Here is a 27,278-nt window from a genome sequence, read left to right on the forward strand (position 1 = left end):
ACCAACCTGATGAAGACAAAACTCTGTGTTGCAGATGGGCTGTTCCTGCAGAAGGCCATGCAGCTTGCCAGGCGCCACTGCAATGCTCTCTTTGATTATGCTGCAACTGGAGATGTGAAGATGCTGCTGGCGGTTCAGCGCCACCTCACTGCTGTCCAGGATGATAATGGGGACAAGTAAGTAAGAGAAGTAATGGGGACAAGACAAGTAAGTGGGGCTGCACTCACTGGGCTCACAGTCATGGTTTGGGTGGCAGAATGGTGCAGCCAACTCATCCAGTCCCCTAAAAGTGCTGATCATAGCTTACAGCACTGCTCCTGTCCAAGAAATGCTCCCTTTTGTGCTGTTTGGGGCAGCAGTTTAAATAGATGGGATGGAGGGAGGGAGGGATGGATGGATAGATGGGATGGGTAGATATGGATAGATAGATGGAGGGACAGATAGATGGATGAATGGATGGACAGACAGGCAGATGGACAGACAAACAGACTGCTTTCTTGCTTGCATTAGAACTTTGTTGCATTTGCAGAAAAGGCTTTCACCCCACAACGTTCAATGATTCGGTGCCTATCAGTTTATTGATCAGGTACCTATCAGAAAGCTACCAGGTCACTGAGCTTGTTGTGAGTTTGTTTGCCTTTTTTTTTTTTTACTTAAAATCTTGACTGAGCACAAGGTGCTGTGCTTGTTTTGTGACTCACCATTGATGGGGAACCTTGGCTTTGTAGTGGAGGAGAGTGCCCTGTTCTTTATTCTAAGTCCTGAAGTCTTTAGAGGAAACTGCAAGTTACAGGCACACTGGCAGACACAAAACCAGTAGCTGGGGAGAGTCCATGCTGCTTTTCTCCCACCAGCACCAAGCTCTTCCCAGAGGACAATATTTTGCTCCTGCTTTCATCTGTACTGTACTTTTGTCTTCCAAGGTATTGCAAGATGTCTGTGGCAGACTTCTCTTTGCTTCTCCTTTGCTTATCAGTCCTTCAGTAACCTGAGCTGGAGCAGAAATCCATTCTGTTCCTCTACAGCTCTGTGGGTTCTATGGGATGTGGAGAGGGAAATACAGTGAGAAAATGATGATGAGTAGTTACCTAAAAGAAAATTCAGCAAAAGTGGCTCTGAAGACCTGTAAGGATAATTTCTTGAATAAGCAATATAATCCCATTGTTACTTGTCAGCTGGCAGCCCCTGTGCAATCACCTGTGTTTCTGTAAATTGCAGTATTGCATACAGGAGAAGCCACAGAAGCCTTAATGTGTCCAGCTGGGTGGAAAATTGAGGCAGTTTCCCACTGTTTTATTACTCACTGAGAGGCTCTGCTTTCAGTGCAAATAGGTTTCAGATGACTGATAAAAGGACTGCAAAATCAGAGATAGCCACTTGCTTTGCTTTCCTATTTTTTTCTCTTTTTAATGCATCTTCTGCTTTTGAATGCACTTGGTCACAATTTCAAGATGACTCTATGCTTCCCCAAAAGGCAAGAAACTTCTTTTTTATTTTTCTGATCAAAGTGTAGATCTGAGTCTGCTCAGGTATTTGTAGAGCAGCATAACACACACGAGGTGTGCTGTGCTGATGCTGTGTGTCAGCAGCAAGCTGCTCAAAAGATGAGCTCAGAAATTTGCCAGCATCTGTTCAGGAAGAGCTTGGCAAGATTTGCCTCAAAACAAAGGGTGAGATTTTGAAGTGAACTCTCAAAGAACCAAGACAACTCCAGCTCTGGTTGGTGTTAGGGGTGGTGGGATTCACAGCCTGCTTTTTTTCCTGGGAGTTGGTTTCTGTTGGGTTTTGGGGTTTTTTTGTACAAGTACAGCCACTCAGGCAGGTGGTGAAGGACCTGGCTCTGGAGAGGAGCAGAGGAAAGGCCATTTCATTAACCTGGGAGAAGTGGTGAAGTGTCTTGTTATGCAGTCCCAAAACAGGTTTTTCCTTTGCCCTCTTGGGCTACTGCTGCAAATCCTGTGGCTGTGACTCACTGGGCCTGAGTCCTCACTCATTTTTCTGTTTGAGAACTAAGAAAAGCAAAACCCACACAGCTGGGGAAACCCCCAAGGGAAAACCAGCTTTGCTTGCAGAGAGGCCTGTGGAAATTTTGGAGGAAGGCTCTGACAGTTAGAGGTGTTCATGTGCTGCATAATTCAAATTTTGAAAAAAACAAAAGAGCAAAGAACCCCGGGGATTTCAGACATGTTCTAAACAGTTCTTTCCTGCTGCAGAGTTTGTATTTATTAGACTAGTAATTAAGTTATGTTTAGGACCAGCAAAAGCCATCCTGAATCTGCTTTTGTGATTGGGGTGTTACACACAGTAACACAAGTTACCTTCTGAGCAGCTTTTCTTAACGTTGGGGTTCATTTGAGGTGCTGATATTTAGTGCTGAAATCATGGCCTCTGAGAGTCAAGTGTTTATTTCAGTTAAAATTCAGTCAGGTCTACAGCAAACGTTTCTTTTATTTTTTTTTTTTCCCTTCTTTTTCTTTTTTTCTTTTCTTTTCTTTCTTTTCTTTTCTTTTCTTTTCTTTTCTTTTCTTTTCTTTTCTTTTCTTTTCTTTTCTTTTCTTTTCTTTTCTTTTCTTTTCTTTTCTTTTCTTTTCTTTTCTTTTCTTTTCTTTTCTTTTCTTTTCCTTTTCTCTTTTCTCTTTTCCTTTTCTCTTTTCCTTTTCTCTTTTCCTTTTCTCCTTTCCTTTCCTTTCCTTTCCTTTCCTTTCCTTTCCTTTCCTTTCCTTTCCTTTCCTTTCCTTTCCTTTCCTTTCCTTTCCTTTCCTTTCCTTTCCTTTCCTTTCCTTTCCTTTCCTCTTCTTCTTTTCTTTCTTTTTAAGAAATTTGATAATAGTTTAATTTTTTTAATCTGTTTTTTGTTTCAGTGTTCTTCATTTAGCAATTATCCACCTTCACACTGAGCTGGTGAAAAACCTCTTGGAAGTGATGCCTGATTTGAATTATAATGACATCATTAACATGAGAAATGACCTTTATCAGGTACTCAGTTGTGGTGCTAGGAGTTTTGTTGATTGCTCAGCCAGCAAAAAAGAAATTGCATTTATTTTTATTTTTCTTCTCTTTGTTATGATGAGCCCAGATCAGACTGTGATGAGTTTAGAAACACAGTGATGTAATGTGAGGAGAAAAAGCATCTTTTCATTGGTTTAGTTCACAACTCCCATTGATGTTAACAGGAAACATCTCCAGAGATTATTCATAGAACAGGCCAAAAATATGAAATTCTCCAGTTCATGTCTTCATTATTTGGCTTCTCTGTTATAAAGCCAGCAGTACAGATCAGAGTGTGTCAGCTCTGGGCTCTTTTGACCTTTCTGATGTAGGATAACTCAGGATCATGAGTCAGTTGCTGTTTAATCAGTCATCTGTAGGCATGTGGAAGCTGTAACAAACTGTGCCCTTCCTATAGCCCAGATGGTATTTGTGCCCATCACGTGTGCACCAAGACTGCTCTTTCATTTTTAGAGTCACATTTTAGCTAAAGAGGAGAAACCCTGTCCCCCTTGTCCCTAGGAGGAAAAGAATTCTGCCAGACCCAGTTCTGTCTCCTCTGCTTCATCCATGCCAGAGCCTGAGCTTTGTGTGTTGCAATGTAAGCTTTAAAAAAAGCTATGGAAATCTGCCTGGAAAAGAGGAACTTTTCAACTCTGTGCACCATTCTGTTGTCCCAAAGGTTACCAGCTGGATGTTCCACAGCAGCACTGACATTTGTGTCATTTCTTTTGCTGTGAACAGCAAGGGTTTATTCTACACAGATGGTCCCAGAGGGTTTGACTTTTTTTTTCCCTTTTGCATTTTATTGTTATGCTGATATAAAACAAGCTGGAAATGTAGAGGCTGATGAAAGGAAGCAGAAAATTCTGAATGGAATTCTGTGCCCTCTGTTTAATAGAAACAGGAACCAAAGCTGTGCTCCACACAAGAAACAAATGTCTAACTACCAGGACATCTACAGCTATTCCTACCTTCTACTTTAGCCTCCAGCCAGTGGTGAGAGGGAATGTAGGCTTGAGATAGACTTTTTCTTTTGTACAGATACTCTGAAAGCTGAATCATACTACAGATTCAGTAATTTTAATTGCAAATCTTTGACCAACACAACCTTACTGTGCAGAGCTAGAATTAATTAGTCTTTTTTATAGTCTTCTGTTAAGACAAGGATCACGACATGGAGATGGAATCTTGTGCAATTTTTAGGTTATTTTGGCACTGAAAATATCACTCCCCAAAGCTTACTGGAATGTTTTGCTGTTCAAATGCCTGAATTTCTGAGCATGTTCTACTTGATGCTGCTCACTGGCAAGACTGTAGGATACTACCAACCTTTGGAAATACTGCAAACCTCTTGGCCTGGTGGGCTCTGGGTGCTGCTGCAGGTGTTTTTGCACAAATCTGGAGAACATGCCAATAGAACCAGCTAGCCAGGCACGTGCTGCATCACTGCAGTGATTCTGCACTTCCACAGATGCAGAGAACAGCAGGATTTGCTTCTTTGCTGTGCAGTTATTTTTGAGAGGGGGTAAGGAAATCCTAAGCCCACGGCTGCAAAACTCATAATTTGGGGGCAAAATTAGAGCACAGCTCAGTGCCAAAGGCCCTGGAAAGCAAATGTGCTCCCTCTGTGGCATGAGCTTGGTTTTGGGGCAGCTGGAAGCAGGGGCACAGGGGTTGTGCTGTTTCCTGAGTCCCTTGCAGTGCTCAAATAGCTTGTAGAGCAGCTCCCATCTTTTGTTCCTCTCAAAGTCTGACTTCTGACATTGGCAAGGCAGCTTTTACTTGCAGCAAGTTGAAATCCTGTTGTTTGTAGAACGCAGTAGCAAAAAAATAAATAGTCCATGTATGCAAACTTTTCATTTCTGTTGGCTTTGGAGTAACATCTTCTCATGCTTGGAGCTCTTATGGGCTTAAGAGATTTCTGTACAAGTTGTGGTAGCTGTTGCTTATCTTCTCATGGTTGGTTGTTACTTCCAGACACCTTTGCACCTGGCAGTAATCACAAAGCAGGCAGAGGTGGTAGAAGAGTTGCTGAAGGCTGGAGCAGATGTCAGCCTGCTGGATCGCCATGGTAATTCTGTCCTACATTTAGCTGCTGCTGAAGGAGATGACAGGATTCTGAGTCTGCTCCTCAGGCATAAGAAGATCTCTCCAATGGTCAATCTTTTCAATGGGGAAGGTATGGAAAGATGCCTTTATTTTATGCTTACCCACCAGACAAGCAATCCACAGTTCCTGACAACTCAGTGTTTCTACTCAGGGAGACCTAGGGAAGAGCATCTTGAGGGTGCTGAGCCCCTGGCCCAGGTTTCCCAGGGAAGCTGTGGCTGCCCCATCCCTGGCAGTGTCCAAGGTTGGATGGGGCTTGGAGCACCCTGGGCTGGTGGGAGGTGTCCCTGTCCATGCAGGGGGTTGGGACTGGATGAGCTTTAAGGTCCCTTCCAACCCAAACCATCCTGTGATCTTTCCCTGTTCTGTGTGTGCTGTCTTTGGCTTCCATGTGCAGCAGTCAGAGAGATTTTCTGGTTATAGGGGACATGGTAATGGCAACGTGACAGACAGGATTTGAATTTTTGTTACTGGATATTTTCTTGAAACTCACAGAAATTCCTCCTGAAATGCCTCATGCAACCACTGCTTTTTAAGAAGATCCTCCCAGAAGAAAATGTTTCTTCCTTTCTAGTGAATGAAATTCTCTCAAAACCAATTTCTTGACCACTGTAGAGTTTCATATCTGGTAGTTTGTGACTTACTAGTTGGTAAAGAGTGGTTATAACTTAAAAAAATCTGTCAAGTTCCTTAGAGGATTTGTTGTTGTTGGGTTGGTGTTTGATTGTTTTTTCAATACTGTATTCTCTTTTTAAGCTGGTGCAGGTAATATTGAGGTGATATGGCAGTGTGACCTTACAGGAGGCTGATGTTACACCAGTTATTCCCCAGTTTCTGGGAGAGGTGCTCTGTAGGAGATGGGGCCAGTCCTGCTTGTTTGATGCCAAGATGCAGATTTTCTTTTTAAGGCTTCTCTCCTTTCCCCCTTTTAATCTGATTTGGTTTTGTTTGTTTTTAACGCATGGTTTTGTCTCCCCATCAGTAACACAACTGGTTAGAATTAAGGCATGATGAACATTAATACCATATTTAGTGTATAAGTGGGTAAAAATGTCACTTCTGCTAACACAGAACTCTCATGTCACAGTCCTCATAGATGCAGCCACTTGAAAACTCATCATGCTGCCATTTCTGTATTTTTCATATATTAATGGACACGGTGGATGGGTTTGGTTTTGTGTAGGTCTGAGTGCAATTCACATGGTGGTGCTGGCAAACAGCATGTCCTGCCTAAAACAGCTGATTGCTGCTGGAGTCAATGTCAATGCTCAGGAACAAAAATCTGGACGAACTGCACTGCATTTAGCTGTGGAGCAGGAGAACATCCCTTTGGCAGGCTGCCTTTTGCTGGAGGTAAGGGCAGATTTTCTTTCTCACAGGTCATTTCACACATTTAAAAAGTCTTGAAATTTCTGAGGTGCCTCAGAGGCTGTTCCTGGTTATTGGCTTAATTACTTCAATTGGTGTAATGGTAAAATTATTACTGATGAGGTGATGAGTTTCTGGCTTTGCATTAGTATGGACCACAAGAAGGATCTTATAGAAAATCTGATACCAAACGAGAGCACAAGGACAAAGAAATCATAGGAAAGGAGGGGAAGAAACTACACCAAGGTTTACCCCAACTCTTAGTCCACAGTACTTGTCAGCAGTAGCAACTATATTTATGCTCAATATTCATCAAGTTAAGTTCTTTCCATGGATTATCAGATTTAGGGCACCAGCTGTCTGCAAGAGAGCATGATAAATTTCTGAGCCAGAAATTCTGCTTTTCCAGATCTATTCCTCAGCCATTTCTGCTTTCTGAAACCACTGTCATAGCATTAAACAATTCTTTTGATAGTCCTAAGCTGCAGGGCTGCACTGTTCACTATTCACTGGGTGTTCACTATTCCTTGTTCAGTGTTGCTGGTGAAACTTTTGTCCAATTTGAGGGATTTACAGTTTGTGTCCCTGAGCTGACCACAGAAGTGTAATGTGCACTGAGGAACCCTGGCAATCTCACCAACAATCAGCTGCTTATTGTGCAGAATGAGATAGCTGTATACATCTAGAAGTATTTCTCTCAGCTCCCTTCAGCACCTTGGTGCCAGGATGTTCAATTTTTTCCCCCCTCAGTTGGTGGCTGTGCTACCAACCTGGCAAACTGCTGTGCACCCCAGTTCTGAGAGTGTGGGCAATCAGATGGCAGAGCAGTTACATGGGATGCAGAGTGGCTTTTATCTACCTGACCTATTTGGGTTTATAGGCTGTGCCTCCTGCTCCAACCCTGGGGGGTACAACCAAACCACCATCTGTTCCTGGGCAGATGGTTGTCATTACTTTGCAATTCCTTCTTTGCAGACAATGATAAGAGTTTGGTTTTTTTGTTGGTTTTTTTTTTTTTTTTGCACAGAAGCAGTGTTTGTACAGATGTGAGTCTGCAGCTGCATTGTGTAGACACTTAGCACTTTCCTTTTTGTTGTTCAATAAAACCAGGGTGATGCAGATGTGGACAGCACTACATATGATGGGACAACTCCTCTTCACATAGCAGCTGGAAGGGGCTCTACAAAACTGGCAGCAGTCCTCAAAGCAGCAGGTATGAAATGGGACAGTTTTCTTTCAAAGGGACAGTTTAGGTTAAAAAGCTCCAAGCAGAAAAGAAGGTGCCAGTGAACTTGTTTAATGAGCAGAAGAAATGGATGTTAAAAACAAGGAGGATTGGTTTTCCTCAGAGATCTACATTTAAATGCTGTACTATGCTCTAGCACCATCTAATGGCTAAAGAAGCAAATTATGTTAGTCCAAAAAAAAAAAAAAAAAGCACTCTTGGAAGTTTTTTGAGTATTTTCTTTGTCGTTTTTTATAGCTGAAGAAGCAAAGAATAGACCTCACTATACAGTTGGGGTAATTGTTGTTGGACTGCTTTGAGAACAACCAAACCCAAGTCACTGAAACAGGAGCTTGTTAGTATCTCCTGCTTCATATTGCTGGGGAAGAATTAGTTTTGAATTTTTATTTAGACACCTAAAACTGATTTTTCCTTTGAAACAGAAATCCAGGCCTCCAATTGTTCTGTGTGGTTGGCCTTTCAATAATAGTCACAGATTTCTCTGACCCTGTAAAAAGAGGCCCCAGATAATCACTTCATCACTTAGATGCTATGCACTTTGTGAGCCAGAAATGGAACTGGAAGTCAGTTTCTGTAGCCATAGCTCACTCTTTGGGCCTTGAAACTCTGCTTGTCATTTTTTCCCCCTCTTTATGATGGGCAGTTGCATTATACAGAGACGTGACAGCATTCAGCTTTAGTTAATAATGTTATTTGCTGACTTAAAATATGCATGCAAAGTTCTGAGTGGCAAATCATCTAATTTAGCTACTCCAGCTAAATTATATTTTATGTTAAGTATTGTTGAAAAGCAACTTGAAGCCTCAGGAATGTTTCTGCACACTTGTTTGCCAGGTGCCAATCCTCATGCTGAGAACTTTGAGCCCTTGTTTGATCTAGATGATGTGAGAGATGATGAAGATGATGATGAAGGAATTGTGCCTGGAACAACCCCACTGGATATGGCAGCCAACTGTGAGGTACATGGGCTGGGTTGTTTTAATCACAAAGGATAGTTCAGTGCTCTCAGCCAATCCTTTTCACTGTGACAAGCTACTCATTTGTCATCAAAAAATTAAACTAATTCAGCCACAACAAAACCCTTATGAAACAGCATTGGAAGAAAGCTCCACTTAGAAGACTACACAAGCACTTCTTGAAATAGTTGCAGCACAGAAAAATACTTATCTGGTTGGGCAGCCTGAGTTTGGAAGCCTCTCCTGAGAGTGGGACACTCTCTAGTGGGGCTTCCTTGCTGCACGTTCTCCACTCTTGTGTCCCACCCCAAATTGATCAGGGAGCAAGGTCCATGTTTCAGCACACTGAGTGTGCACGCTTGGGTTGGTGTTGGTGCAAGGCACAAGCAGTCAGCATGGAGTGGGGGAGGTGAAAATCCAGCCCAGGCTTTATTTCAGATCAGTTGTTGGCACTAACTCCTCACTTAGGCACTGCTACTGCCACTTGACTGCAGAGACATCCTCTGTACCAGGGAACACTTGCCAGATGACACAGCTAAAGCAGCTTATCAAGATTTTTACCCCTCAAGCTTTGCACAGGTCTTCTACAGTATTTTTAGTCATAGTGGGACAGAAAAAAAAAATTCCCCATTTACAGATGGACTGAGGGCTGTGAAGAACAGTACTTGAGACTTGTCAAGATATTGGATATTAACCAGGTTTCTGCTCACTACTGACTTTAATGTATTCCCCTAGGTGTATGACATATTAAATGGCAAACCCTATGAGTCAGCAGTGATTTCAGAGGACTTTCTGACACAAGGTAACATTTATAAAAGAATTAACAGTCTCCCTCTAGTAACTGAGTACTGAAAGTGCACTTGAAGAAACCACTGCCCTGCAATAGCTTGTAACTGAACTGGGGAGGGAGGAGAGGTCCCACTCATTCTCAGAATAAGCATGGTTCTGAGCAGAAGTGGGTCACAAAAATACAAGGGAGTAAATTTTGAGTATTACAGTAATACATTAGTAAGGAGTGGGATTGATGGACACCAAGATACTTTTTAATTTGGCTCTGTGCTGAGCAATGAACTGGTGCATGATTTGTATGAATAACAATAACCTAACATTTCTCTCTTCCCCAGGACATTTGAGAGACCTCAATGAAACTTCCAAGATGGAGCTTTACAAACTGTTGGAAGCACCCAATCCTGAGAAAAACTGGTCCACTCTAGCACAAAAACTGGGTCTTGGCATCCTGAACAATGCTTTCAGGTTGAGCCCTTCTCCATCAAAAACCCTGCTGGATAACTATGAGGTAAGGTGGTTGAAACAAGCTGTAAAGAAACAACACACAGACAAGAAGAGTGTTGTCCTCCTGCACAGTCAGACAGTGCAGACCTGTGGTTCCAGACAGAGTGGATGATGGTGAACACCTGGTGTCCTCTCTCTTAGGTTTCTGGTGGTACAATTCAAGAGCTGATTGCTGCTCTGAGACAAATGGATTTCACAGAAGCCATCGAAGTCATTGAGAGAGCAGTGTCCAGCTCACAAAGCTCATCTCACCAGGAGGACAATGCAGCAAAACCTCTCCCATCCTTACTCCCACCCACCTGTGCAAATGGAGGGACAGGTAAAATTGGCAGCAAAACCTCAGTAGCTTGCTTTAAAACATTTTTTTCAGTTCTCCCTTCCCCCTCACACTGCACTGCTGATAGAAGGCACTGTTTCTTACATCCAATGCCTGAGCTGCTGACCTGTTTCAGAAATATTTTGCTGCAGTGGGACTTGGTTATCACAGACATTTTCTAGGCCTGGAAGAGGGGAGGGGAATGGACCACTGGAATCAACAGCTCAGCATTATAATTGTCATTATACTGGCTCCCTTTCCTTAAAACCAGATGTCTGCCATTTCCTGATGGTAACTCTTTGGATATACTGGGAATAGATGTCAAAGCCAGGGAATAATCTCCCAAGTCTGTACAAGTGCCTTTTGACTTATTTCTCCCCTCTCCTATCTGGATTTAAAAAAGAATGTTCTGGGTTCATTTTTAAAATCCAGATAGGAGAGGGGAGAAAAAAGTCAAAAGGCACTTGTAGAGTAACACATTGGTATTCAATTTCTCCTTCCACAGTGTGTGGCACTCTGAAATGCCTCAGTGTTCTATAGGCAGAGAAATGGGGAGTGGTTTAGGTTACAGGGAACCTCCAGCAGTCTGGGCTACTTTGCTTAAGATGCTTATTTAAAAAAATAATACTGAACTCCAATATGCTAACATATATGTCACAGTTCAGCCACATCATACCTGCAGCTCAGGTACAGTTCTCCTGCAGTCAGGCACTCTCTTTGCAGATCTTGCACAGATGGCAGCTGCTTCCTACTTGAGGCTTGCTTACTAGATAAAAATTGTTAAAAATTGACATGTAATTGACTTGTCTCAAAAAGAAATCTCTAACTGAAATAACCTGAAGAAGTTTTAGGGGTCTCATCCTGGAGCTGCACACTCACACAGTCTGAGAGCCAAAGAATGTTTTGCTCTGTTCCTGCCACACTTGGGCAAAGTCCTGGCTGGTGCAGTGACAGCACTGGTGTCACCAGAGCACCAAACCTCTCCTCCCCCTCCAGATTTGATGCCAGCAGTGCATCAAATCCCACACTTGGGTCACTGAAAATGTTTAGCACAGCTTTTCTATCACACCATCTGAAGTTATTTTCCCATAGAAGAACTTCATCTCCTTGGTGTGCATTCCTTAGGCTTTCTTGAAAGCAAACATTACTGAAGCAACACCAAACAGAAAGTTTCCTGTTTCTCTCCCCCACAGGTGAGCTTTACAGCAGCAAATTTCAGGACAATGAAAGCATCTGTGACAGTGGTGTGGAGACCTCCTTCCAAAAACTCAGCTTCTCTTACTCAGACTCTCTGAGCAGCAAATCCCCAGCACCACTTGGCACAGTCACCCTGGGCTATGGACATGGAAGCTCAGTGCAAAGCAATTACATAGCCAATTAGTTAATAGCCAATTAGCAATGTGCAGAACAAATGCAACATTTACAATGACACTGGGGTCATCCTGACCAGAGGGAGGTGAAGTCACAGCCAAAATGTGCTGAAGGAACCACCCACAGGAACCAGAACCACCAGGGACTCTTGGCCATTGCTTCCTTCCTCAAGGACATTTAATTTGATTAATTACAACCCATACACAATCTCCAGGGCTCTTTGATACACAGGACTGGACACTGTGAATGACTGACAAGAGATTTTGTGGCTTGTGAGGATTTTCTTCTACAGACAAAAAAGTCACTCTTTGCTAATGTGTAATACCACCAACTCACTTAATAAACAGAGGTAAGGCACACTGACAAACAAAGAATACAGTTTCTGGCTGCTGCCTTCATAAGTTTTGCAGCACAGCTGAATTTAAAAAAGCTCATAAAATAGCTTGCAAAGAAAATCATTACTTTAATCACAACAGTGACAACTCAGAAAAGAAACCTAAAAAAAATCTTGTATATTTCAAATAATGTATTTAAACTTAATTTTGATGTCTCTTATTCAAAATTATTTTCAAGTTTGGCATTTTCCTGTTTGTAAATAGGGTTTTTTTTATATCTGTTCCTTTAAAAAAAATGCTTTTTAAATGCTTATTTTTATTTTACTTTTATAATAAAAACCAAAAATGACACCTCATGTCTACCTTTGCTTTAAATTTTACTTATTTTTTCAACAGAGTTATTGAAGATTTATCACTTTTAGGTGTTTATAACAGATGCTTTTCAAGTACTAAAAGAAATAAAGGGTTGCAAGCAGTGTTAAAGGTTAAGTATCTTTTATGGGGGGAGACCAGGAGCATCAGTTACTGCTGAGCAGCTGAGCTTTGTAACTAAAGCCTCTGACTGTCCCTTTTTTGTAGTGATGGCAGCAGAGAATCATTTACACTGAAACCAACTATTTAACATCTCAGCAAAACTCTGATGAGGCAGTTCTGAGGGCTGTCCAGAAACTCCCCTGTGTTCCTGAGCAGTATTTCTTGTCTCATGTTAATTCCAAGATGGTGAGTGTGGCTGTCACAGACTTTGGCCCTACCAAGAACACACAACAGGCACTGGATTTCATGATGAAAATGCAGCCAGCAGCACTGTCATTGTCACTCACCTGTGGCCCATTTTCTTGGCACAAAGATGGGACATGGACAGTGTTAGTCTTGGCTCAGCTCAGTCTTCATAACCTGGGTGTCACTCCTGAGAAAGTAAATCAAGATAAACCTTGAGATTTGTTACATTTAGAGCAGGAGTTGCTGTAATGAACTAAACCATGATTAGTGAAAAAAAAAACTAAACCAAAAAACAAACCACAACATAACCAACTTGTGAATAATTTTCTATCCAGCTGAATTACCAAATACATCAACCACTTCCAGAGATCCAGTGCCTAATAGTAGCAGTGCCCTTCTTCTCTTTTCTTTCAGTTACTGTATGTATCATCTACAAGAACAAAAACCCACGTGCCTTTGACATTCCTTAATTAAGTACTTGCACAGTGTTCTCTTGGCATTCCAGCCCTGTATTCCCTGGGCCCTGTGCATTCAGGTGCTTTAAATGGCAGTCTGGCTCCTGCTGCTTTTTCAGCATCTTAGTTTTAGTCTATTTAACCTGAGAGGCTCTGTTCCTTCTGTACCACATTGTTTCTTTCATGATTTTACCTGAAATTCATGACATGCTAAAACAAGGTCACAGTTATCTAAATTCATGGTTTGGATTGCAAGAAGCCATAGAAGTTCTTCTCTCCATCTCTGAAACTTCACTCACGTTCTGAGGTGCACAAAGAACAACTATCACCAGCCTACAGATAATCCTCCTCTTGATTTTCTTTGAAATAAGTTATTCTGTCAGGTTTATTTATTTAACATTATTAATTACCATTTGGAAATTTTGTCTAGATACTGCTGAGAGACATTTCTACAAAGTGAGAGAAAGACATCAACCAAACCATTCCTAATACACTTCAGCAAGATTTATCAATTACATTTATTGCACATTTTCTTCACATTTTTCTGTCCTTACCTTGGATCGAATCCATTGCTGCTTTGATCCCAGGACATGGAAAAAAATGGAGGATTTTTCTTGTAGCCTTGACCCAGGATGCCTCTCTGATCTCTTTTGAATTCCTTTATCAATGTCTGAGTTTTCTAAATGTTAAGTTTTATTCATGGCCATGGCAGCCCCCATGCTGAAGCAAGCTGATTTCCTTTGTATCAAGTGCCAAAGTGAGATGACATTTTTATGGGACACCTAAATATTTTTAAAGACAGCTTAATCAGAAATGTACTAGAAGGGGAAGCACCATTACTTTGTATGGACTAAGGGGTTTAATGTGCCATCAGGTCTAATCTTGAGCCAACAGTGTCTTCTATGGGGAACCTACACATAAATATGCAAAGTGAAGATGTTTTTTCCTTTGCTGATGTCCATATTTTAAACGTGCACAACAAAAAACCCACAACAGAATTATGACACAACTTGCCTGATAAACAAAGCCAGGCCAGCTCCTCTCTGGCAGGACAGGGAGGCAAGTGTAGAGGAGAAGGCCACTCATGAGGAGTGCCAGGAGTTAACAGAGTGGCCAAGCAGCAATGTCTGGAGTGAGAACAGCAGCCCCTGCACTATGCACCTACTAGGAAACAAAAGCAGTCACTTGGAGCTCTGTGATCCTCTCACATGACCATTTCTTCTCTGAATTCCTTTCTTTCTCTTCCCACTTTAGGTCAACCTCTTCTCCCCATTCCTTTTCCCATGGCCAGGCATATCTCATCCTGTGACACGTGCAGGATTCCAAGCAGAAGCAAAAAGTTTGTGACTACACCTCCAGCCCTCTGGGAAGAGGCAAAGGGAGATGCAGAGCTCTAGAGGTTGTTGCTCAGTGTTGCATGAGGAGAGAGAAGAAAACAAATCTGAATTCCCCCTTCAGAAGGGCAAACAGATCTGCCTGATGGCTCACTAGACAGCTCAGGTTTCATGGCTGTGTGGAAGCCCACCTTGCAGGAGGCAGGCACAGACCTGAAAGGACCAGTGCTCCCCTGATATGTCTGTACTCCAAATGGGGGCATCCCTGTGGGGTTTGTCCCAGCTTCACTCCCTGCCCTTGCCACTATCCTAACATGAACTTCCATTTTATGGCACAGGGAAATTGGGAAAAGTATGGATTTTTACAACCATAGGCTGGAGGTGCCTATTTCTGCTGTGTCTTAGGATGTATTCACAACCCAGTAACTCTTCCCATGAGAACTGGAGAGCTCAGAGTGGCTCTTCTGCACCAACTCACCCCTCCCATTTTAGACATGGGATATATTTTTCCCATTACCTGAGAAAGCCTCACTTTCATTGCACCACATAGATCAGACACCAGGTTTGCTGTTGGGATCTTTACATTGAACCAGCAGTTAAAAATTCACACATGACAGGAACAGACAGCACGTTCTCCACTCAGCTCAAATTCTGCATCACTTCAACTTTACTCAAATTCCTCTTAAGTTTTCCTCTCTCTGTTTCACTCCTTATCCAGAAGGAAATGATGCATCCTTAGACAATGTCCAGCAGAGAGGTCAAGGTCAGTGACTTTTCTAGGTCTTCAACACTGGTGGGTTCCCAAGGATAAAATACAACCACTTTCTTCTTTTCAGTCATGAGGAAGCCATTATCACTAAATCTGCCTTTTATGCTCCCTACATCCAGAGAAACAAAAGGAGCAATTCCAGTGGTCTGAAGAACAAATTCGTAAATGTCATCTTGTTGGGATACAGAGGCCTGGAAAAAAAATAAATAAAATAAATAAAACACAAATCACAGAGTGTTAGGGGTTGGAAGGGACCTGGAGAGATGATGGAGTCCAACCCCCTGCCAGAGCAGGGTCACCTCCAGCAGTCACACAGAACACATCCAGCTGGGATTTGGATGTCTCCAGGGAAGGAGACTCCACAGCCTCCCTGGGCAGCCTCTGCTCTGCTCTCTCACCCTCACAGGGAAAAAATTCTTCCTCATATTTCTATGGAACTGCCTGTGCTCCAGCTTGCACCCACTGCCCCTTGTCCTGTCACTGGACATCACTGGGAAGGAAGATCCTGGCTCCCTGCTCCTGGCACTCACCCTTTCCATATTTATAAACATCCCTGAGCTCACCCCTCACTCTCCTCTCCTCCAGGCTGCAGAGCCCCTCAGCTCCCTCAGCCTTTCCTCCCCAGGACATGTTCCACTCCCTTCAGCATCTTGGAGGCTCTGCTCTGGACTCTCCCAGGCACTTCCCTGTAATAAATGGAACTCTCCCTGTCAGTAAAACACACTGAGCAATCCTCTTATGGAAATCCCTTCTGGAACAAAAGGATTTGTATGTAACAATCATGCCAAAACTACAGATGTTATTTTAAAAACTACAAGTGTTATTACAGCCTTCCAGCAGAACAAAGATTGTGGAAAAAGGCCATCTTCTTATGAAAATAACCAAACAAGTGATAATCTGACCTCTGTTTAGGATGGGTGTCCTGTACTTACTGCAGTGGAAGATTTGCCCCTTGACCAACACACATCACACAACCTATAAATTCACAACTCCTAAAGTAGCTGTCCTCTCCAGTTACATCAGTAACAGGAATATACAGAAGCAAAAGATGGTAAAAATCAGTGACACAGGTGGTCACCTCATCTTAATGGCAGCAAGCTCTTTGTATTACATTTAGGAGGCAGCCACACTGTGAAGGATCAGGACAAGGTGGGATGTTTTACATCCACCTCTGTGGGTAATCTTGGGGAGGTTCAAAAACACAACCAGGATGCATTTTGATGCAGCACTCCTCATTCAGCCTCGAGGAGCCTCCAGGAAGACCTTAAAGCACCTTCCAGTACCTGAGGGTGGCCTACAAGAAAGCTGGGGAGGGACTTTTTCCAAGTGACAGGACAAGGGGTAAAGGTTTTAAGCTAGAAAAGGGTAGATTTGGGTTAGGCATGAAGAAGAAATTCTTTAGTGTGAGGGTGGTGAAAAACTGGAACAGGTTGCCCAGAGAGGTTGAATAACAAGGCCAGGTTGGATTGGGTCTATTGGGAGGTGTCCCTGCCCTTGCAGGGGGTTGGAACTGGAGGATCTGTGAGGTCACTTCCAACCCAAACCATTCTATATTTCACTATAATGAAATATGCTTAATCATTATTATCAAATTATTATCAAATAACCATTAACTATATATAAAGAGAAGACAAATTACGTTAAGTTCAGAAATCACCCCCTGCTTAAAACACTCATTTTTAAGAAAAACACACAACTTTTACATTTTCTGCAGAAACACTGAAGTCTTCACAGCTTTTCAAAGCAACATTAGAAGAGCTGTGCTTGGATTAGCACTATTAGGATGTATTTCAAAGTCTAGCCAGTTTACTAGTAAATAAGTACAGAAGCACCAGCTTCTCACAAATCACAATAATTTTTTTTAATCACAGCTGCATATGACCTTGCATTTAGCCTTTTTAGCTATTCTTATTAGTTAGTATTGCAGTGACAACACAGTCATGGGAAAAAAGAGTGAAATTTCCCAAATGCTTCAGTTGCAGAGCTTTTACTGTTGATGATGTCACCCACAAAAAAAAAAAACCCCAGTATGACTCAGACTCCAGATTGTGCCACCAGCTGAAAAAAAAAAGAAAACCAGGCTGACTTCTTTCTTTTGTGTACTCAGGAGGCATTCCATGCTGCCACGAAAGAGATAAGAGGGTAAAATCTGTCCCATTTTCTTTTTGTAAAGCAATTACACTGGTCCAGATTCAAAGATATTAAAGCTCTCTGTTATCATCACCCTCCTTCAGTTTGCTCTAAAAAGCAAAGCTGCAGTTTGGGAGTCAAATGTGAGAACACACAGGTCCCTGTCCTGCCAAGCTACTGATTAAGATTATGCTGTGAGATTTACATGCTAAAAAGTGAGGCTTAACAAACTGTGTGTGTACACAGACACACACACAGACACTCTGCTTGCTCTCTGTATACAGAGCAAGCTTGCTAGGAGGGGAAGAAACCCAGCAAAAAGCAGCAAACAGACTAAATGACAGTGCTACACACCACAGGTGCTGGTTGTGCATATTCAGAATACTGACACACTTGTCAGATACTGAGGAACAATCCCTGCTATCCCCTGGCTGGAAGGCAGGGATTGGTAGGAGAAAAGGAGCATGTGGTACTGCATGTTAGCAATGGGGCTGTTCAGTCTGGTTTCATGAGAATGCAGGTCCATCCCAGTTTGGGGTTAACTGAGTTCTTACTTAACATTTATGTATTTTCCATGAGGAGGAAATAGTGCTGGCAGCAGCACAACTGAACTAGCATCACCCACTACTGACACACAGCACTGCCTGCCAGCCAAAACACCTGCCATGGTGCTGTTTGCTATCTAAGGATAAAAAGAATGGAAAGAAATGCTGCAGCAGTCAGGTGAAAGACAGTCAGAACAAATGAGATGGACACTTCACTACTTAAAACAAAACAAACACAAAATCCATAAAAAAAAAATCCCAAAAAACAAACCACCAAATCTCACCGGTGTTATTTCACAGAATTGTCAGGGTTGGAAGGGATCCTAAAGCTCATCCAGTTCCAACCCCACCTACCACCAGCCCAGGTTGCTCAGAGCCCCATCCAACCTGGCCTTAAAAACTTCCAGGGATGGGGATTCCACCACACTCATGGTGAGGAATTTCTTCCTAATTTCCAATCTAAGTCTCCCCTCCTGATATTTACATATGCATTCAGTGACACACACACACACAAAAGATCTGATTTTGAACTGAAGGTGGAAGCTAGAATTGCACCAGCTAAGGAGAAAGAACATTCAGTGGGATCAGCCATGGCATGGCAGGCAAACATCTCAAAGCAGTAAGGGTAGCAAAATCCAAGAGAGTAAAATTTAAGCATGACTGATGCTTACACTAAGCTGAGTCTCTTCTAATCCCACAGCATCCTTTAGAGATGAAAGGAAGTGATGGTTCACAGGACTCTGGAGTTCACCTTCTCCCACAAGGCAGAAAGTAATAACACAGCTTTCCCTGGTACAGTTTCTGCATCTTTCCAGCAAGTCATTTATGGACTCCTTGTAGATGGGGACAGCACTTTGTGCTCTGACAGTCACACCTTCTTTGGCAAGGGTGCAGACTGGCTCCAAAGAACTCCAGGTGTGCACAACAACCTGTCAAGCATGTGGAGAGAACACAGAAAGCTTAGAATGAGAGTTACATCTGTGAAGAGAACCCAGCACCCTAGCTTTTAAGGTTGCTCACTACAAGGTATCTTCTCCAGACAGTACCAGATGATTCCCAGCTAGCAAGGAACTCCACAAAGATTTGAACAGTGGATACAGCATAATAATGACATCATTATAGAAACCTAACAAGAAATCAGTTGCAATCAATCTGGATCTGTTGTTCTTGATCTGCAAGTCTTTCTGTTTTCTCCAGGGTCCTGGAGAGGAGGGGGCTGCCAATTTCTGCCCAGGGAGTGCTGGGAAATAGAATTAGGAAGTGGCTTACTTGTTGACTCTTTTTCCTCCCCTCCCTGATTGAAAAAAATTAAAACAAAGGATTTTCTTGAGATTGCTCAGTGTTACCTGATGTAACCCAACTGGGTAATCCAGTGCTTCTGCACAATCATCATTAAACAGAAGCAAGCTACATCATCTTAAAAGGGATTATGGGAGTTATATGAACAGAGTAAAATATACTTTGCAGAGGTCATATATGCATTAAGATGCCTTCATCCTAAATAAAAAGTGTGTAATTTGGAAGATTGGCACTTAATGAGAATGACAGCATCCTCTCACTTCAGACATATTAGGTTATTTTAGACCTAAAAAGGGGTCTGCAGTCAGGAACTAATATTAACTCCTTTCAAAAATTCTAAGCTTCAACTATTCCTGAAGCATGAAATACAGCATTTATCAGGACTACCCTATTGCCAATGCTTCTCTGAAGTTATAAGACAATCTGAATCTAGGCCTTCTACAGCAATTCTGACCAGAAAGCAACAATTTCATTAACTGCAGTCCTGCTCTAAGAACTGACTCTCCATCCAGAAATGGCAACCATTTTCTATACTCTATGTTAATATATTTAAGTAACCTTCTAAATCTGAAAATTTATGGCAGCCCAGCAGACAGGGCAGTGAATTAGGAACTGACATACTCATTCTAGTAGTTCCAAAATGACTAGTGAGTCATTCCCAGTCTCTAGTCCTATCTTTCCATTCTTCCCAGTCTTTTTACCTTTTATGTCAGGAATTATACTTCATAGAGCAAAATGACCCCTAAATTAATTTGGGATCTGGTTGCCATGTAATCAACAGCAACAAAATGTAACAAAGTTGAAAGCAAGACTGTGTTCTACAGAAGAATTCAGCAGCCTGAATACTGCCTAAGAAACCAGCTCAGTTCCTATAGATTTATCAGAAAACAGTTAAAGCATCAACTGTAAAATGGTGACATTGTGTAGGTGACCTTGCAGTTAAAGTACAAGTGTTCTGCTTCAGAAAATCACCTAGATCTTCTTCTTAAATCTGGGCAGTTTGAGCACTGACAAGCAATGCTATGATCCCTTCCCCCTCCTCCTCAACTTCACCTTAATCCAGCTCTAACCACCAGAGAACAGTTTTGTTAAGTATCAAGGTACCATTCTCTTCACACTGTGTTCTACTTACCCATCAATCCCTTCAAGATTTTAACAGAATAGTTAATTTCATGCCAATTAATCTCTTGGACCATGAAGCAGTACACATTACTATAATAAAGGATGGTGTTGCCCCTAAGAAGATGAAAGACAAGAACTGCTCCTCATTCTGTGAGCCTGGACTCACTGAAACTTGTCAAAGAAATGTTTCAGCTTCTTACATTTTTGCAGGAGAGACACAAGAGTGGTGAAAGAGTTACTTACCCTCAAAGTCAGCGTGTGGTCCCCATGAAGATCTGAGATGGCATAAATGTACAACACACCTTTGTCTTCATAGGCCACAGGGAGCAGTGGTGCAAAGAAGTTCTGGGCAAAGTAGTGGAGCAGTTTCCACTTACCACCATACTCTAAAAAGGGTTAAAAGAAAGAAAGAGTCAGATTGAACCAAGGTTACCCTGGCACACAATCCCCTCCTGTGCTCTCTGTTCCTGCTGTGACAATAGAATATCCCTCTCCACCCTTTTTCACCTCTCTGAGGTGCAGAGAATGACTCTTCTTTTCTTGTTACTCTTGTTTTCTTCCAACCAAGGAAGGGATTTAATGATCTTTCATGAGCCTTCCTTTGAGCTTCACCAAAAGATCACATTTTGCAGGTGTTGGTCCTATTGTTGCTATGGTGTTATTCAGTTAAAGAAAGACTTACACCATTAAATGCAACCTGAGAAACACCCTCACCTCAGTTTCATTTATTCAGAGCTATTACTCTTCACTGAAGCCTGTGGTTTCAGCTCAAAATATCAAACCTGTAACAACAGCCAGTTCAGTCCCAGGAAATCTCCTGACAACTGGGTTGGGTTCCCCTGAAGGGGACACTTGTGTGAGGTAAATTTCCAGGTGTATGTCAGTGCTCTCCACCAAAACACAGCACAGAGATGCTAAAGCATTCAACATGGCACAATCAGCTCCACAACAACCTGCTGACAACCACACCCCAATTCTGTATGAGCTGTTGAGTTCTGAACTGAGGGCTGTACTGCCAGGAGTGCTATGCTGTGTTTTCATTCAGTCACAACCAAACCTTAGAGGTCAGCTAAAAGAAGAAACAATTGCTGCCTTCTTCCCTCCTCACTTCCCAAGGAAAACACTTCCTCTTGGCATGGGGAATTATGTAAGCCTCTCCATGACTCTCTGTGAGATCCCAGATTTAAACAAGAAGCACTACAAGTGCTACTACTGTGCCATCTAACAAGATGCAGAAATGTGGTTTTGAAGTGCAAATAAAACTAATTTCTCTGAAGTTTTGCATAATTTCAGCCATTAGCATTTCAAAAATCCCTCCACCACACTGCCTAATTAAATGAATATTAAACCTTTCCTCATTCCACTGAGGGAACAGAACAAAACAAAGGGACAGCTGTATCTCTGCTGAGCTTCCTTTCTGTACACTCATTTCAACAACATATGAATAATTCAAGTATTTGATATCCTCTTCTACAATGATGTCAGCTCTGCACTTAAAGGAGACATTTACAGTCTCCACAATCACTTCATTTATCAATACACCTGTCTTTACAATGATAAATTTTTCCAAGCATCCTTCTGTCTTCAGGCACTTAAAGCCTGAGAGCTTCAGCCATTGCTAAAATCACAAAAATGAAGATTGGGATATTCCATTCCCTAATACAAGTCTAGAAGTCCAGAAGGATAAGCATTACAGTAGGGCTGCTGCCTTAGCACTTAAATAAAATAGCCTGTTTCTCCTACTGATTTGATTTCCTTTGTTTGGATGAAAAATAAAGAGGGGAAAAAAAAAAAAGAACAAAAAGGGAGAAGGACAAACACATCCCAGACAAAGAAGCAGAGGATGGGGTGGGCTAATTTTTCTTAAAGTAGGGCCAAATGGCATTTTGTTGTAAGGACAGATTGTGAACTTCACACTAACTCTTAACATTTTCTAGTATACTCATATTTCTTCACACATGGAATTCTTAAATAAAGATTTTAAAAAAGCAGAGTAGGTGACAAATAACTCAAGTTGAAACAGAATCTACTCAAGTCCTACCACATACCAGCTTCTCCATCTCCAAGTGACTTCCAGAGAAGATGTTGGGAATGTGAGTAAAAGCCACCACACAGGCCTGCCCTCTCTCTCACTGCCTAACTGACCTTGTCTGATAACTCCATTTTTGTGTCATAAAAGGATAAAAAGTAAATGTAACATATAAGGAGCTACCATGTGCATAAACTGCATATTAGCAGAGTAACATCTACATATTAGCAGAATAATTAAGAGTTACTCATCTCACCTGACACTAAGACACCAAATCTCAGCAAATTTTCTCCTGTAAAGAGCTTCTCAAAAATTATGCTGGGTGAATCCTAGAATCCTAGGGGTTGGAAGGGACCTGGAAAGATCATCTAGTCCAACCCCCCCTGCCAGAGCAGGGCCCCCTAGAGTACATCCCCTAGGAACGTGTCCAGGTGGGTTTTGAATGTCTCCAGTGAAGGAGACTCCACAACCCCCCTGGGCAGCCTGTTCCAGGGCTCTGTCACCCTTACAGTAAAAAAATTTTTTCTGATATTCAACTTGAGCCTCCTATGCTCCAATTTACACCCATTACCCCTTGTCCTATCACTGGTCACCACTGAGAAAAGCCTAACTCCATCTCCCTGACACTCACCCCTTACATATTTGAAAACATTGATGAGGTCACCCCTCAGTCTCCTTTTCTCCAAACTAAAGAGACCCAGCTCCCTCAGCCTTTCCTCATAAGGGAGATGTTCCACTCCCTTAATCATCTCAGTAGCTCTGCGCTGGACTCTTTCAAGCACTTCCCTGTCCTTCTTGAACTGAGGGGCCCAGAACTGGACACAATACTCCAGGTGTGGCCTCACCAATGCAGAATAGAGGGGGAGGAGAACCTCTCTTGACCTACTAACCACACCCTTTCTAATGCACCCCAGGATGCCATTGGCCTTCTTGGCCACAAGGGCACATTGCTGGCTCATGGTCATCTTCTTGTCTACCAGGACCCCCAGGTCTCTTTCACCTACACTGCTCTCCAGCAGCTCAGCCCCCAACCTATACTGGGACATCGTGGGTGAGAGGTGTCAAATGAAGTTTTATGAAAATCAAAAGCAGGATGGAGAAGATAATTCACAATTCACCCTCCTCCTTAGACAGTTAAGGACACAATGAATCCCACTCTGGAGATAACCATCTCTCCCCCAGCTGAGCACAGAAGGAATCCAGATGCCCAGCCTTTAGATACTAAATCTCAGCCTGCTCAGAACAGGATCAGTTCTGTAGGATTTGTTTGACTACTGAAAGGAGAGGTTTTGGAACAAAACCAAGCAGATTTGTTGAGATTATGGAAAGTGTAATTATATGTGGGGGTGCTACTTCTGACTCTCCTGTCCCACTAGCACCCTCTCTGGCCATTCTCACCAGGGTGGTTGGGTGCTGTACATGCATCTGTACAGATGAGTCAGTAACATAATCAAGGATTATAGGACAGGCTCTTTTAGAATCAGAATTTCTTAAAAGTTTCTAATTTTAAAATAATTGATGTTTCTACTTTTAAGAGAATCAAAATTGTAAAAAAAATATTAAAAACCTGGGTGATATATCACACAAAATTTCAGGAAGATCCAGCTCTACATGAGAAGAGCAAGGGTAATTGAAAGTTTATCTCACAAGGAGGTTGTGCCCTCAATCTTAACCATCACAATGGTTAAGGTAACCAAATGGTTGAGGTAACCACCTCAATCTTAACCATCACATCACTTTGTCTGGATTCATTTATATTATTTCCTTGAGTATAGCAGGAGTTACCTTTAACTTCTCTGAATTACACATTGCTAAAACAAGGGTAAGAGCTGGTGGCTGCTGTTGGTGAACTTAAACAGCACAACTCCCATAGGAAAAGAATTGCTTTCTCCTCACCCTCTTCTACTTCCACAGACTATGAGGATGATCCTACAGAACATTTCTAAAGGATGGACAGAACCATGTTCAAAGCTTTCCAGGTTGCCCGAGACAGAGAGAGAGAGAGAAAGCAAAGTCTTACTTCTTATTCCAAGACTTCCAGATGAGGACAAACAAAAGTTGGTGCTTTTTAGCAGGCTGTCACAAAACTTACCCAGGGAAGCCCAGGAAGGTGCCTGCCAGATGTCATTGAGCTGCCAGTACAGAGCTCCCATTGTGTGTCCTTCTCCCCTGATTATTTCACTTTGACTCAATCGATAGAATTCAGTTTCTGTCTTCATGCACTGAGCCTGCATCACCTGGGGCAACAAACCCAGGAGAGAAAAAAACTTGGTGAAGTTTATTTTGTATTTTACTTATTACATATTAGCATACAACACATGCTTCACAGCAAGGACACAGAACTGCAAACAATAATTACAAGCAATAATAATACCAATAAAAACAAGCAATAATTTCAGAGAAACTCTGTGTGGGGGCTACTTCATGCCTTCCATCCAGTGAAGAGCACTGGTCAACAGGGTCTTTGAAAGGCAAATGGAAGACAAGAAAAATCAATTTAAAATATTGGTTTAAATCAATGTAAATAAAAAAACTACTAAAATCTGCAAAATGAAGGTATGTTCCCCTGCTTCCAGGCTCATATTACCATGATGTCCATATTTGTATACTCTGAACATGGAACACTCATTCCCACTATACAGTCAAAATTGTGCACTGAAAAGTGTAATCTATTTTCATCTCATTTTATCTCTCCTTCCCCACCTTGTCCTTAAAAAACACTTTTCAGAATTTTTCATTGGCCAAGTTCCCAACAGAAGCCAAACAGCCTGTTACTTTCTTCACAAAGGATATTACTAGGCTGGGGAGATATTAAAAGAAAGTCTCAAAATAAAGGAATAAGTTACTCTTCAGGACAGCTCAAAAGGTAACACTTCTAGTTAGGCATGAGAGCTAAATTTATTCTGCTTGTCTTTTTAGCTATCCTTATTTTGGTATTCTTAAACTGCTTAACTTGTTAACAAGGCCCTGACAGACTTAACTATGCAGAAACTCCCTGAGCTTTTTGAGTCAGGACCTCACTGTGCACATTTTACCCCTGTTTTCAGTGTCACAGCATTATCCATCCTTGCTCTCTTGTCACTGGTGTCTAAAGTTCTCAAGCTGTTTTGGTTTTATATAAAACCTGTTAACAGAAGCTCTCAAACATTAAAAACCTAAGAGAATGTGCAGTTATCCCCACCAAGAGTGCCTCTGAAATTCTTGGAACACAGCAGAAAGTAACAGCACTTTAAGGTTCCCCTATAGCATTAAAAAGTCACCATTTAAAAGTCACAGAAATCACAAAGGAAGAAGCAAAGCAGGAGGTAACTACAGATGAAGAACCAGACCTAAGCCTCAGTGCAGAAATTTTCTGTTTGACTGAACATTACCTAACAAAACAGGCCCAGTTTTAACCACTGGGAGTATCTGATGGAACAAGCACTGACTGCTGCTCAAACTGAAGATCTTGCTGTTACCTGAGTGAGGTAAATCATATCTCTGAACTTCTTCATGGGATCTGTGCCCTGGGGGAGCTTGAAATGGTGCCCAATTTGTTGAAGCATCTGATCATTGCCATGTTCATGGTGCTGGCGATGCAGAGAGAAATTGCTTGTGTAGGACCAGTCCTCAGTGGAGGAAACCTTTAAAAAAAAAAAAAAAAAAAAAAAAAATCAACACAAAAGTGAGAGGTCAGAATAGAAAGGCAAAATACACATTTAACAACTGACAGGAAATCCAGGAAAAGATATCCACAGCAGCCTGCTGGCATGATCCAAACAATTGTAAAACTGGAAGTATTTTTCTAGAGTGCCTCGTGCAGTTTGGATCAGTAACACCTTTTGCTTATAGACCTTGTACAAATAAATGAAAATAAACATTGCTGGGGAACCCAGAAGAGCAACTTTTGGCTCCAGGGCATTTGACTCATTCATCCTAAGGTTCAGTTTGGTCAGGGATCTCAGAGGTTTGCTTGCATTCATAGTGGATCAGAAACATCCCAGATAAAGACAGAAGAATGTACACCAGTCAAACACATTTAGGTGTAAGCTACACAAATGAATAGGGCTGTAAATTCTAATAATGTCTATGTTTTTAAATCCTACCTCTAAAAAACTATAATGAAACATTTTTTCTCAACTAAGGACAATGATGCAGCATAGCTCATGCAGTTATTGTCAAGCTTTCATTGTAATTACAGTATCTTTAAAATAATTTAATTTAAATTTGCTCCTTTTTAGGCTAAATTGAATAATTTTCCTTGTTATTAATATGGATTAAAGAACTGATTCCATCTCAGGTAATATACTTTGCCCAACAAGCTGAAAGGAGCATTCTGAACTCCTTTTAGTTGAATTTCATTTCTCTCTAAACAAATGGACAAACAGCATAAATCTCTGCTCCAGCTGGATAAATAAGATAGCAGATAGAGTATCTGAATTTAACAATGAGACAAAACCAAATCCTCTTACATATAATACATATAGAAACAAGTTGTTTAAGGAATTGGTAAAAATTATAAAAATCAATAAATTTTAGAATTCAGCACACTCTGGCAATTATCATGTTTTTTTTTGATTCTGAATGAGAATGTATCCTTAGACACAGCAACAGGAAAGGAATAAAGGAATAAATTACTCTTTAGGACAGCTCAAAAGGTAACACTTCTAGTTAGCCACGAGAGCTGAATTTCCAGATGAAAGAGTCTGGAAATCATTACTATGTTGTAGTTTAACAGAATATTAATAATCTCATAATAGTCTCTCATCTAAACTCGATTCCTCTTACAACATCAAGGTAAACATATTGAACTCTGAGGAGGGAATTGCATCCCCTCCCTCCACATTACACCCCCCTCTATCCCACTTGTGCCAAACCCCACCTAGCAATTTATTGTCCCAACTATAGTTT

At 41.7% G+C, this 27,278-nt stretch overlaps 2 protein-coding genes and 1 long non-coding RNA gene across 6 annotated transcripts in view; 1 reads left to right on the plus strand and 2 right to left on the minus strand.

Moving 5' to 3' along the window:
- Positions 1 to 12,336, plus strand: part of NFKB1 (nuclear factor kappa B subunit 1) — a 52,937-nt gene extending 40,601 nt beyond the window's left edge. For all 3 annotated transcript variants that reach the window (XM_071742604.1, XM_071742603.1, XM_071742605.1), the window contains exons 15-24: positions 35 to 176; positions 2,862 to 2,976; positions 4,969 to 5,170; positions 6,284 to 6,453; positions 7,579 to 7,681; positions 8,549 to 8,673; positions 9,406 to 9,472; positions 9,795 to 9,967; positions 10,105 to 10,282; positions 11,473 to 12,336. In XM_071742604.1, coding sequence (XP_071598705.1) covers positions 35 to 176; positions 2,862 to 2,976; positions 4,969 to 5,170; positions 6,284 to 6,453; positions 7,579 to 7,681; positions 8,549 to 8,673; positions 9,406 to 9,472; positions 9,795 to 9,967; positions 10,105 to 10,282; positions 11,473 to 11,660 — 1,463 coding nt within the window. In that variant the 3' untranslated portion in view covers positions 11,661 to 12,336. The remainder of the gene's footprint in view (positions 1 to 34; positions 177 to 2,861; positions 2,977 to 4,968; positions 5,171 to 6,283; positions 6,454 to 7,578; positions 7,682 to 8,548; positions 8,674 to 9,405; positions 9,473 to 9,794; positions 9,968 to 10,104; positions 10,283 to 11,472) is intronic.
- Positions 707 to 12,892, minus strand: LOC139795675 (uncharacterized). The gene is made up of 3 exons (XR_011725637.1): positions 12,807 to 12,892; positions 10,956 to 11,045; positions 707 to 1,036 (listed from the first exon to the last, which is right to left on the minus strand). It is a non-coding gene; the product is annotated as an uncharacterized lncRNA (long non-coding RNA).
- A 2,246-nt stretch (positions 12,893 to 15,138) lies between these two features.
- MANBA (mannosidase beta) overlaps positions 15,139 to 27,278 on the minus strand; it is a 42,810-nt gene continuing 30,670 nt past the window's right edge. For both annotated transcript variants that reach the window (XM_071742587.1, XM_071742586.1), the window contains 5 exons: positions 25,847 to 26,011; positions 24,481 to 24,625; positions 20,603 to 20,745; positions 18,610 to 18,867; positions 15,139 to 15,454 (listed from right to left, as the gene is read on the minus strand). In XM_071742587.1, coding sequence (XP_071598688.1) covers positions 15,230 to 15,454; positions 18,610 to 18,867; positions 20,603 to 20,745; positions 24,481 to 24,625; positions 25,847 to 26,011 — 936 coding nt within the window. In that variant the 3' untranslated portion in view covers positions 15,139 to 15,229. The remainder of the gene's footprint in view (positions 15,455 to 18,609; positions 18,868 to 20,602; positions 20,746 to 24,480; positions 24,626 to 25,846; positions 26,012 to 27,278) is intronic.

The sequence above is a fragment of the Heliangelus exortis genome, chromosome 4, assembly GCF_036169615.1.
Source record: "Heliangelus exortis chromosome 4, bHelExo1.hap1, whole genome shotgun sequence".
NCBI classification, from domain to species: Eukaryota; Metazoa; Chordata; class Aves; order Apodiformes; family Trochilidae; genus Heliangelus; species Heliangelus exortis.